The 12,263-nt window shown below is 40.8% G+C and overlaps 1 protein-coding gene across 15 annotated transcripts in view; it reads left to right on the top strand.

Annotated features, from left to right (window-relative positions):
- LOC118428883 (multidrug resistance-associated protein 1-like) overlaps window positions 1–12,263 on the top strand; it is an 83,710-nt gene that overhangs the window by 38,883 nt on the left and 32,564 nt on the right. For 6 of the 15 annotated variants that reach the window (XM_035839158.1, XM_035839146.1, XM_035839151.1 and 3 more), the window contains exons 24-29: window positions 7,126–7,325; window positions 7,660–7,786; window positions 8,078–8,179; window positions 8,515–8,661; window positions 10,658–10,816; window positions 11,227–11,393. In XM_035839158.1, coding sequence (XP_035695051.1) covers window positions 7,126–7,325; window positions 7,660–7,786; window positions 8,078–8,179; window positions 8,515–8,661; window positions 10,658–10,816; window positions 11,227–11,393 — 902 coding nt within the window. Of the gene's footprint in view, window positions 1–385; window positions 697–2,060; window positions 2,372–4,444; window positions 4,756–7,125; window positions 7,326–7,659; window positions 7,787–8,077; window positions 8,180–8,514; window positions 8,662–10,657; window positions 10,817–11,226; window positions 11,394–12,263 lie in introns of all 15 variants that reach the window. The other 9 variants (XM_035839156.1, XM_035839145.1, XM_035839160.1 and 6 more) reach the window with 5 other exon arrangements.

The following is a 12,263-nucleotide window of genomic DNA, read 5'->3' as shown; positions in this document are numbered from 1 at the left end:
TTGTATGGGTTAAGGTCAACTTTGTTTATTGAATGATATCAGTGAAAGCAATGAAAATCTAGATCATTAATAGACTTTCATTAGCTTTTGCTGAATCATTCTCACTGCTCTTGTCGTCTAGGTGTTGATGAATATAATGCTGCCAGCTTTCTTCTCTGCCTATGGCTCAATTTGTTCTTCTCTACTCCTCAGTAACAAGAGTCTTTTGAGAGTATCCTAGTAGACATTCACCTGACAAATGCAGTTTTTCGAGTTGACCCCATGCAGTGACTCATAAATCAATGGTCATAGGAGATAATGAGAGGGACGCTTAGACTTCCACAGGTTAAAAGCAACAGTTGCAATCATAAATGACTGAACTATTCCTCCATTTCTTGTCTTGCAGGACTCCTAACCCTTGCAGGAGATTCCTTACTTACGCTGGGTGTTATACACGCTTCAATGTGTCTCCATAGAGACATGCTTGCCAACATCTTACGCTTATCGCTGACTTTCTTCGACGTGACGCCGCTCGGACGGATCGTTAACAGATTCTCCTTGGACGTGGAGATTCTGGACACTAAATTATTCTGGATCTTGTCAGACATGGTCTATTGTTTCTTCGAAGTCCTGAACATCATTATCGTTGTGAGCATCGCAACGCCCTTGTTTCTTACTGCGATGGTGCCACTTGTGATACTGTACTATTTCATACAGGTACTCGTTCATTCACTTGCTTTCATGTGCCTAAGCTTGTACATGTTCAAATGTATGATAGCTGAAGTCAGCAACTTGATTAATACTTGTTTAGGCTGAAACAAAAGGCTGAAATACATCATAAGGATCGTGTACATGACGTACATTTTGTAGATGCCACCTTCCATCAACAACAAAACTTGTTTCTAGGGGATTTGATAACGGTGAAGGTGGTGTGACTGTAAAAAGACAATCATGTTCTAATCATTATCATAACAATTCTTTAAGAAAACAGGCTTTATGGAACTTAAGGCTTCTACCCTGCTAGTTTTCTTCTTGGTCTTCTATAGGGTGAATTTCTGAACATGTTAACTAATTATTAAACTGCTGAGATACTAACAAATGAATGAATGAGCTGCCAGCACAATCGCCTTCCCTGCCTTGCCTCCATTTCTCTTGTTTGTACAATGTACAATGCAAGTTAACATTGTTGGTGGCTATCTTTAATGCCACAGACAGGTAATTTAGAAGCTATCTATTGTCTGGCAAGTCCATACATTTCTATCTTTTGTAGTACGTGTACTTTGTATTTCTGTCAGCTTCACGCAATTCAAAGTGATGCAAGCCTACATTTGTCTTTTGAGCTTGAAGCATCCAAAGTAAAGGGGCAATTGTGATCCCTAGTAGTACATGTAGTCTCAGTCACAGTACTGCTTCCAACTTGAATCCAAGTGTACGTTGGTCTCCTTGGTCTTTGAGGTTGATAACTATTATTGGTGTTCTTCACTCCTACATATTCTTGGGCTTACTCATGTGCATTATTATTCTGGCTAGAGATGGTGCAGTCATGATGACATGCTAGCTAGTATACCTGAAGATGGTCTATTCCTGGAGTATAGATTCTGAAAATTTGCTACATGTTTAATGGTTTCCTGATTGACATGATGGCTACAGTGTGATTAATATACTATATTAGACTTAATTTGGATCTAAATCTGTATTTGATAATATTAAGTTCACTTACACTTTCTACTGCATGTATGATGGTGGGCTTTGATAAATCTTATTGAACCAAACTAATCTGAGTATTGTCTCTGTAATACTGTTTTTGATTTTCTTAAGAAACTTCCAAATGTTAATGTTACAAATTTCTAACCTCCAACTGAGGTAAATGACAAGTGTCATCATATTAACACCTAAATTCTTTTATTTATTTCATTTACAGCTGAAATTATTTTTTTTTCCAAGGTGCACTTAGGAAAGGACAACCGTCATGGGGCATTACTAATATGAGGAATTAATTGAGGGAATAATTGGGGTCAAGAAAGCAATGAAAACCAATTAACAAATTGAATGTGATTGACTCTCGCTGCTGTTGTCTCTAGGTGTCGGTGTATTGCTAGCAGATTTTAGCCACGCCTTTGGTGCAGTCCGTTCCTCTCTACACCTCCACAACAGGAGCCTCCTCAATGTCCTGCGCTCACCCATGCAGTTTTTCGACGTGACCCCCCTCGGGCGCATCGTAAACCGCTTCTCGCAGGACGTTGATATCGTGGACATGGTGATCCCCACGATCACCCGCATGTGGCTCACCTGCATCTTTTGGGTCCTCAGCACACTCTTTGTGATCAGCTTTTCCACCCCACTGTTCCTGGCTATTATCCTACCACTCGCCCTGCTGTTTTATTTCATCCAGGTAACGCTAGTTCACCTTTTTCCGCGGGGTAACCTATATTCGTTTATTTTTCAAAACGGGATGTATTTCGGGATATCAAGTCAACGGACAGTGGTTTCAAGCTAAAATATTTTGAAAACACAGCGACATTCTGAAATATTGCAGTTTGACACCATCGTCCGTTGACTTGATATCCCTGTAAACTCTGTTTTTTTTTAAACAACGGATTATAGGTTACTCCGCGGATAAAGGTGAACTAGCGTTACACATCCAGTCTTAAAATTTGACATTATTTCTGGTATGGGCCCTTCCATATTGATGTCGTAGAGCTAAGCTTACAGGAACTGTTGATTGTTTGTTGAAGCAGAAGTCAGCAGCGTTCTTACAGTTGCCTAGTCAAGAGCACTGTGGGTACTACAGAATTATCTAGTGTATGGACTGTATGTACCTTCTTCTCTCTTCAACAACAAAACTTGAACGTTGAAGGCAGTGTGATAATTTGTAAAAATCAAAAATACATGTAATGATTATCATAATTTTTGAAAACTTTCTACCCTGCTTGTTTTGTCTAAGGCAATACGGTGAATTTCAGAACATAATATTTTATTCTATTGAGATATTATGGCACAAAGGAAACATAATGCCATCACTTGGCGGTGTACATCAGATTTTGTGAATCTGTGGGCAAGGTTTTATCCAAGGGTTGGCCCCAGCTTGGGCATGGTGTAAGGGATTCCATTGCATCCATCATTTCAGATGGTGACATACAATGTCATGTAAAGCCAGCTTCGCTGTGTATCAGGTAGCTTTAGACATTCAATGTATACAAACCATTACACATACATTGTAAAAGAACCCAACCCACCAAGAAGACAATTCAAGGGGTGACCCAATGTGCTTTGCTATAAACATAAGCCATAGCACTGAGCATCATTTTGGTTTCAGATGCTGAAAAACCACTTTGACTTTATTGAGCACTATTCTTTGTCTCAAGTCGTACAATTCAATTTGGACTAAAGTAGTCTTAGAACAAGAAGAGAACACTTAGTCTAACAATAACTTGAGCAAGCTCACCTTGCCTGCCTTTGCATCCAGTTTGCTTGAACATGCAAGTTGACATTGTTGGTGGTGTTTGTCTTTAATGCCTCAGGTCATATAGAAACTGTCTATTGTGTACCAAGTTTACACATTCATATAGATCTTTTACATTGTACTTCTCTCAGCTATAGTCATTCAACCTGATGCAAACCTATTCAAGCTTCCTACTTAAGACAGGCTAAAGTCAAAAGGGTAAAATAGAACGGCTTATGCAGTTACTGGTTGTGTCACCTAGTAGTACAATGATTGAAATAGGTGTGCTTCGTTTTGTTGTAAAATCTCAGGACTGAAGCCATGAAAAAATTATGTTCCTTTACAATTGATTTTGGTACGATGTGTACATGATTGTTTGTACACAATGCTTAGTGTACAGGCCATGTTAAGTGTACATGTCTCTCCTTGGACTTAGTTGGCTGCTACTAACCAAATGGTGCTCCTGCTTCTTTTGATATTCATAGTGTGCTGTTTCATTCCATGCACTACACATGTGCATGTACCATTCTGGCTAGAGATGGTGCAGTTACATAATTTATCATGCCGGCACAGGAAGATGTAGAAAATTGTCTAGTCCTGTGAAAAGGATTCTACACATACATGTACAATGTAGTTGTAGCATGTAAAACTTTATGTTTGCATCTGATTCTGCAAACATTGTAATCCACTAACATCTCATTTACTGCACTGTATCTGGTGATGTCCTCAATCTAATCCAAATAATGTTACAACTGCTGTAATTCATGACTTAATTTCTTAAGAAACTTCCAGATTTCTAACCTCCAACAGGTAACTTCAATGATGAATAAAAAGCTAATAACACAAATTTTCTTCTTTTGATTTACAGCTGGGGGTTTCTTTTTTTCTTTTTCATGCAGTAGTTGGCAACGGACAATCTTTATCCTGAAACTAATACGGGTTAGGGTTCTGTGATTGGGGAATGATTTAAGGGAAAGCAATGAAAAACCAATTAACACTGATTCTCGCTGCTGTTGTCTCTAGGTGTTTGTGTAGTGCTGGCAGCTTTCTGCTCTGCCTATGGTGGGATCCGTTCCTCTCTGCACCTCCACAACAAGAGTCTTCTGAATATGCTGCGCTCACCCATGCAGTTCTTTGATGTGACCCCCATGGGGCGAATCATAAACCGGTTCTCGCAAGACGTGAATATCGTGGACACTGTCATCCCCATGATCATCCGAATGTGGCTGTCTTGCCTCTTTTGGGTCCTCAGCACCCTGTTTGTGATCAGCTTTTCCACCCCACTGTTCCTGGCAATAATCGTCCCTCTGGCCCTGCTATACTATTTCGTACAGGTACCATATTTCTGACGGGTGAAGTTGTTGTTGTTGCACATGACGTTTTGCTCGTGTTAGGGGCTGTGTGTTGCCAGGCCCAGATATTGTTACAGTGTAGATAAAGATGGACTATGCTTGGTGTTATTTTGAGTCTTTCAGGATTCTTATTTTTTGGTCATATAGAACACAAAATGAAGAAGGCAAAAATGGAATATGTTTGGTCCAAGAACTAGTGTCCACATTTGTTTTGTACATGATATTTCTGGTATAACCTGGTTGACCTCCAATTGGTGCTGCATGGCAAGCTTGTAGATGATACTAGCTACATGTTCATATACAATGTACATGTAGGTTGCCTCTTGGCCTATCATAAGTGTTGGGCAAGTAAGGTTAAACTTTTGTTTGTATGCTAAAAACAGCCAAGAAGACCATTCGGGGAGTACATGTATATGGACAGGTGGTCTCTATATTCTTCATGCTTGTGTAAAATGGGAAAAATCATTTTTGGGAGTTGCTTAGTCACTTGTACAAATTTGACTGTATTGTCTTGAATAGACCAAGATTTTACATCATAGTCCATCTTTAAGTTTCCCCATTCAAAACATGTTTGTGACCCTAATAACTAAAAATTCATTGTCCCGTATTGGTTTGTTTTTCACAACTCCTGACTAATATGTGTCGTAGCAATGTTTTCTCATGCAAACTAAGGCTATTAAAAAGACTTTTTTTGTTGTTGTTTTTTTAGTTTGATTGTAGGAAAGTCTTTAAGTTATCCACCATATATACATCCATCTTGTTGGTTTTGTTAAAGTTTTCATCATTAATATTGTTTTGTCTTGCATCCAGTTACAGAGCTTGTGTATCACTGCTTCGCTTGAGTTACAAAAACCGATTGCGGCTCCTTACTGTGGCACGCTTACCTTGCACTTTTTTTTGTTATAGATGTCACAATAAATTATCTTTTAGAAAGCCATCAAATTTTTTTACTAAATTTTCTCTATTGTGATGTTCTCTATAACCTGTCTTGGAGTGCTAGCATGTTTGTCTCTTCATGGATCCACTATCATTTTCTGTGTATGTGTGAGATCTGTCCCTTTTTAACAACAAATGAAATCCCACCTAACCCTTGACCTTCCTCTAATGACTGGCAACACATAACACCAAACTTCCTCAACATAGAACATAATATGGAGGCTCAAGGAAATCAATAACTTGTTTCTCATTCCTGGGAAGATTTAACCATAATTTCCTCTATAACATCCTATATACAATTTGTGTAAGTAAGGCATAAAACAGATATCTGCTTTTCCCATGTTGGGGTCTTTCAGAAAATCCTTCCCATTAATTATAAGATACAGGATACTGATTTCCTCGATCAGAAGCAGGGTAGAAGCCATTTAGTTGTATGAAAAACAGCTTTGTTTTTCTCTGAACACTAAATTTTCTGGATACCTCTAGGTATTTCTGCTTAATGACTGAACATAATTACTGTGATTATCAGTATCCACCACTGCCTTTCAAAATACCGCACTTGCAATTTTCATGATTATCTAAATTTTAAATGATCTAATCTGCCTATTGATTCTCGGAAATGAATGCCTTGATCATCCACAAAGCACCATATATTGCTGGCTTCTGCTCACTTGCAAAATATACATTTTTTACAATTACAAGTTTGTACATTATTTTATGTACCTATCTTCACAGTTGTTAGTCTGCATCATTTTATAAAGTTCTTAAAAGACTAAAGCCTAAGGTTTATATTTTGGGTGTTTTCCTGGCCATTTGTACATGTAACTACGTAGAAAACATTTCAAAAAGAAATTATCTAAAATCATTACAACAGTACATTCTGTACTTATTGTGCATGTACATGTACCCTGTAGTTTGGACTATACCACTGTGGAGGCAGGTGTTTGTATTTGCTTGTACTCAAGGTTTATTCCATTTCTTGAAGAGAGGGTAGTCAGGAACTATTTCTGTCCCTCCACCCCTGCATTACAATAACTGTCTTCTTTCTAGAAGACATACATTTTTGTACAACGATTTTCTAGAGATACCAAGTAGTCTGTACACCTTTTCCTTTTCTAAACAGAAATTTCCTGACTGCCTTCTTGTTCATATAATTTTATAACAGTCTTCAGAGTTTCATTGATTGTAGAATTTTGAACTCAATATTCTTAATCATACTTGACCAATAAGTATAACTTTCTGTATGACATTTGGACTTCACATACAAATTCATGTTACCCGGTATTGCCTTTCACAAAACTTCAAAATCCATACAAAAAAAATCTGTAAAAATATAAAACGTAACTTGAAAGACAAAGAATGTACAGTTTCTTGGATGCAATGCATGTGGTCTACATGCACTTTGTTTCTTCACAGCGTTTCTATGTGGCGACGTCTCGTCAGCTGAAGAGAATCGAGTCCATCAGTCGCTCGCCCATCTACTCTCACTTCGGTGAGACCGTACAGGGCACCAGCACCATCCGTGCATACGACCGCGGGGAACAGTTCTTCTTCCAGAACCAAGCGAAAGTGGACGAGAACCAAGTGGCGTACTACCCCATGATTGTTTCTAACAGGTGGGTTCACCATTGTAAAAAAAGGAAGGTATCTCACTGCAGTTTTAGCTTACAGTGGTGCTATCAGTGGTCCCATTGGTCGTAACCTGAACAAACTTACTAAGTCCTTGCTTTTCTAGTGATATTATAGATATAGGACCACTGTTAACAAAATTTTGCATAGTAAGAAAGGCAGGTTGGTAACTATAAGTTGCTAGCTGAACTCTCGACCTTCCTGTTCAAAAGTAAGATTATGTAGTACTACATCTGTCAATGTGCAATTGTCATGGACAGGTGTTCCAGGAAGTCAATTGTTAGAAAATGTTTTGAAATTTATCAAAAACTTTTTTTGCAGATGGCTGGCACTGAGGCTGGAGTTTGTTGGGAATTGCATTGTTCTATTTGCCGCCTTGTTTGCCGTGATTGGCCGAGAGACCCTGAGCCCTGGCATCGTCGGGCTGTCAATCACCTATGCCCTTCAGGTAAAGTTTTCTTCATACACAGTTTGTGATGTCTTTAAGACGCACATGAATGCATACAAGAAACAAGTGAAAACCTTCTGGCTGCTACATGTACATTTTGTATATCAACTCAACTTTAACAAATTATTGTAGAACGACCAAACTATAGGTCAACCAGAGCTATCCTGAGAAAGTTACATGTATTACAAAATGTACAAAGAGATTTTAGTTGTCATTGAAGTGAGTTTAGTAGATAGTTATTCACCAATATGTTCATTCATGCCCCTTGTCTGTTGCCTTGTTACCATATAGATCACCCAAACCCTGAACTGGATGGTGCGCATGACCAGTGAACTGGAGACCAACATTGTAGCTGTGGAGAGAATCAAGGAATATGCTGAAACACCAACTGAGGTAATCTTTTTCCAGTCATCAATCTTTTACATCTTAGAGGCTAAAATTTTGTGACCAAAAAAGCAGCATTAATCATTAGTCCAATATGGCTTTTAACTTGTAGTTGCCATTAAAGTTCAGAAAAGGTCAAAGTTTTGGGCCAGTGGAAAATTAGTCCATGTACTTGCCCAATGGGGCCAGCAAATTTGTTTGCAAACTTTTCCAACCTTGCAAGGGTTGATGAAAGATTTTCCTGTCTTAAGTCAAATTTATACACAACACCGAGTCACAATATGGATCACACTACAAATGAAGCAGACCTAAACTGTTTTGTTTTTTTGTTTTTGTCCCTGTAGGCTGAATGGGTGGTGGATGACAACAGACCACCAGATAACTGGCCCAGCGAGGGCAAGGTCAACTTCAACTCTTACCAGACTCGCTATCGGGAGGGGTTGGACCTGGTCATCAAGGGCATCGATGTCACCATTAAAGGGGGAGAGAAGGTGAGAAACTTAAAGAGAGTCATAGTTACTCCCGCCATTTGTTAGCGCTTGGTTGAATTTCTTCACTTTGACATTCAGAGCACTGGACAGAAATCACATTGCATCACACCGCCCGACAGCCATCGGAATGCTGGTCTGTACCAGTTCTAAGTCGGCTGCTTTGCGCCGGTGGAAGCGGAGTGGGAGAGCAAGCCCCCGACTGCGCAGCTGAGGCCGTCAGTCAGTCACGTCGCCAGGTCCGGGCTCGACCCGTCGAGCGGGCCTCGGCCAGACTCGGACATTCCCGTCTCGCTTCTGGTCCCAGCCCTTAGAGCCAATCCTTCTCCCGAAGTTACGGATCCAGCTTGCCGACATCCCTTACCTAACGTAAGGTTACCAGTTTACGGTCGATTTGTTAATAATGCCGTTTTATGGAAAGCGCGCAGGCCGGGAAGTGAAAATCTGTCCTTAATTGGAAGACATCAAAGTCGGTCTGCGTCAAACTCTGTGTGGCATCATATTTCTTCTGAGGATTTCTCGCCGTACGAGCGTCTTTAATAAACAAGTCTGCAGCCAAGAATTCTTCCAGGGTGACCAATTTACGGTCAGTTGGGTGTTTCTCCATGAGGTTATTTTTCTAAAGGACATATATCTGATCATTTCCCTTAAAAGTTCCCCACGTAGTTCACTGAGATAACACAATGGATAAATTGTTTACATATGGCCATGCCGCCACTTTGCATCGACGCTAAACGTTATCGGTAAGTCATCTTTGCCCCAACAGAACGCCACTCAGAGCGCCATGCTGTTCGACAACTTGCACAATGCTACTCATAATAATGGCAACGCATTTGGATGTTGTTATCACCTGTATAGATAGGAACTGGCCTTGAAGTGCGTTCAGTATACATGTGGCTTGCTCACGCCGTGCCCTCCCCACATAAATTAGCCCCAACAGCGCCCCTTGCGACAATTTCTCGCTCTCCAGTGCACCAAGCTTTAACGGGCAAGTCACGTGATGCAACATGGCGTTCGAAAACTACCCGCTCGGCGAGGACAGTCACTTGTTTTTATGCAGTTTATAAGAGTTTCCTTGGACAACATACATAAAATCACCATGCATTCTTGAGATAAGAACTCCAGGTTTGGTTTGAGGTGATGTTTCAATTCATAAAGAGTTTGTTGGATTTTAAAGAGGGGACGAAAATAGCCGTCTAGAATTACGATCAGAACCGGGTCATCTGTAATAGTGTTGTGCGCACTCAAGCGTAAATGTAAATTGTTGTCGGATTTTTCAGACGTGATTTGCTGGATGCAAAGTTATATGATAAATAAGGCAAGACACATAGATGATATAAACGTACTTCTTTCCTACTCAAGAGAATTTTCTTTTTTACAATTGACCTCGAAGTCTGCATCCACCAATAAGTGACCGTAAACTGGTCCTGCACGTAAACTGGTAACCTTACGTTACATTGTTCTATCAACTAGAGGCTGTTCACCTTGGAGACCTGCAGCAGTTATAAAAAAAGAACAGTGTGGGGTGAAAATTCACAACACCTAGCCAGCAGAGTGTTTAAAGCTATACACTTTTATACCTGTATTCACAAATAATTAGCATCCCGCCCTCAGAGCCGGATTCAGAGCATTCGTACCAGGTTTCGCTGGGAGTAGTATTATGGTTTTTTAAAACTTTGTATTTTGGGGATTTAACATGTACAGGTCATGAAAAACCAATGTGGCTTCAACACAGAGATGTTTACCCATGGTACCACCACTTGTCATTGTGTCACTAGATTGGCCCATATTGAAATCAATGTTCCATGTTTAAGTAGAAATGAGACAGTGTCTGCTTCGGTAGCTACGTCTTGTAAGAGTGGTACATTTTGCAGGTGCCTTTAGTGTACATGTAATGCACATCAGGACCTGAAGACCTGAAGATGACAAACACCATTTCTGAAAATGAGTTAGAACGTCTTCTAAGGTCCAGCTTTGTATTTTTGTTGTCGCTTTGCAGATTGGCATTGTGGGTAGGACTGGAGCGGGGAAGTCGTCCCTGACTCTCGCCATCTTCCGTATTATCGAGGCCGCCGGTGGAGACATCGAGATTGACGGGGTCAACATCTCCAAGATCGGACTGCACGATCTGCGCGGTCGGATCACCATCATTCCTCAGGTTGTACAATTACATGTACATGTTTTGTATAGTGTAAATGCGTAATGTAGCATCAAGATAATTTTGCTCCTGAATACTGTGAAAAGCTTAGTGATCAATTCTTTATTGTTGTTGAAAGATAAATTAAGACACAGTTCCATTTCACCAAATTAATACACTTTTTTGAGACCCCCTTCTGTGCATTATTTTTGTTGGTGAGCAATTTCATCAGGTTGATACATCACTTAATAAATAAAGAGATTTTTGCACAACCTTTGCTATATATCACACTGACATTTTGTTGGCCATCTGTCAACTTCCTCGAAGCAATGCTGACTGGTAACGTATTGTACTACAGCATTGGGGTTTGTCCAAGCGCCCTCAATGAAAACCAAGTTTTCTCTCACCAAAGAATATCTTCTGTTTCACAGGACCCTGTGCTGTTCTCTGGCACCCTGAGGATGAACCTTGACCCCTTTGACAGCTGTTCTGACCAGGACATCTGGGTGGCTCTGGAGCTGTCTCATCTGAAGGACTTTGTGATGGGGCTGGGGGCACAGCTAGAGCACGAGGTGTCTGAGGGAGGAGAGAACCTCAGGTAAGGATGGGGAAGGACTTTGTGATGGGGCTGGGGGCACAGCTAGAGCACGAGGTGTCTGAGGGAGGGGAGAACCTCAGGTAAGGATGGGGAAGGACTTTGTCATGGGGCTGGGGGCACAGCTAGAGCACGAGGTGTCTGAGGGAGGGGAGAACCTCAGGTAAGGATGGGGAAGGACTTTGTCATGGGGCTGGGGGCACAGCTAGAGCAGGAGGTGTCTGAGGGAGGAGAGAACCTCAGGTAAGGATGGGGAAGGACTTTGTCATGGGGCTGGGGGCACAGCTAGAGCAGGAGGTGTCTGAGGGAGGAGAGAACCTCAGGTAAGGATGGGGAAGGACTTTGTGATGGGGCTGGGGACACAGCTAGAGCACGAGGTGTCTGAGGGAGGGGAGAACCTCAGGTAAGGATGGGGAAGGACTTTGTGATGGGGCTTAAGGCACAGCTAGAGCACGAGGTGTCTGAGGGAGGGGTTAACCTCAGGTAAGGACGGGGACATGGATACATACATGTCATACATCTCGCAACGTCCAACCCTTTCAAGACAGGGAATGGATGCTAAACCGTATAGTGAGTATGAAAGAATGTAAACCATGTAAGCTCAACCCAAAAAGTCTCCTTAAAAAATGTGAAACCAAAATTTTTTGCCAAAACTGGGATAATTAGGGGGTTTTCGCACATGCCGAATCTAAATTTGGATCAAAATCAGAATATTCTTATCCTATTCATGCGAGTTGAGATTCTATTATGCCACTATTCCCCTCAGATGATATGTCTGTATACACTGATTTAATGACTAATTTTCAACATTCAGCTGATGATAAGTTAAATTTTTCTTCTGATGCGAAAATTTCAAGGATAAAGAATAAAGCA

The sequence above is a fragment of the Branchiostoma floridae genome, chromosome 13 (assembly GCF_000003815.2).
Source record: "Branchiostoma floridae strain S238N-H82 chromosome 13, Bfl_VNyyK, whole genome shotgun sequence".
Taxonomy (NCBI): domain Eukaryota; kingdom Metazoa; phylum Chordata; class Leptocardii; order Amphioxiformes; family Branchiostomatidae; genus Branchiostoma; species Branchiostoma floridae.
Note: the sequence above shows the minus strand (reverse complement) of the source record. Positions and strands in the feature narration are given on the sequence as shown.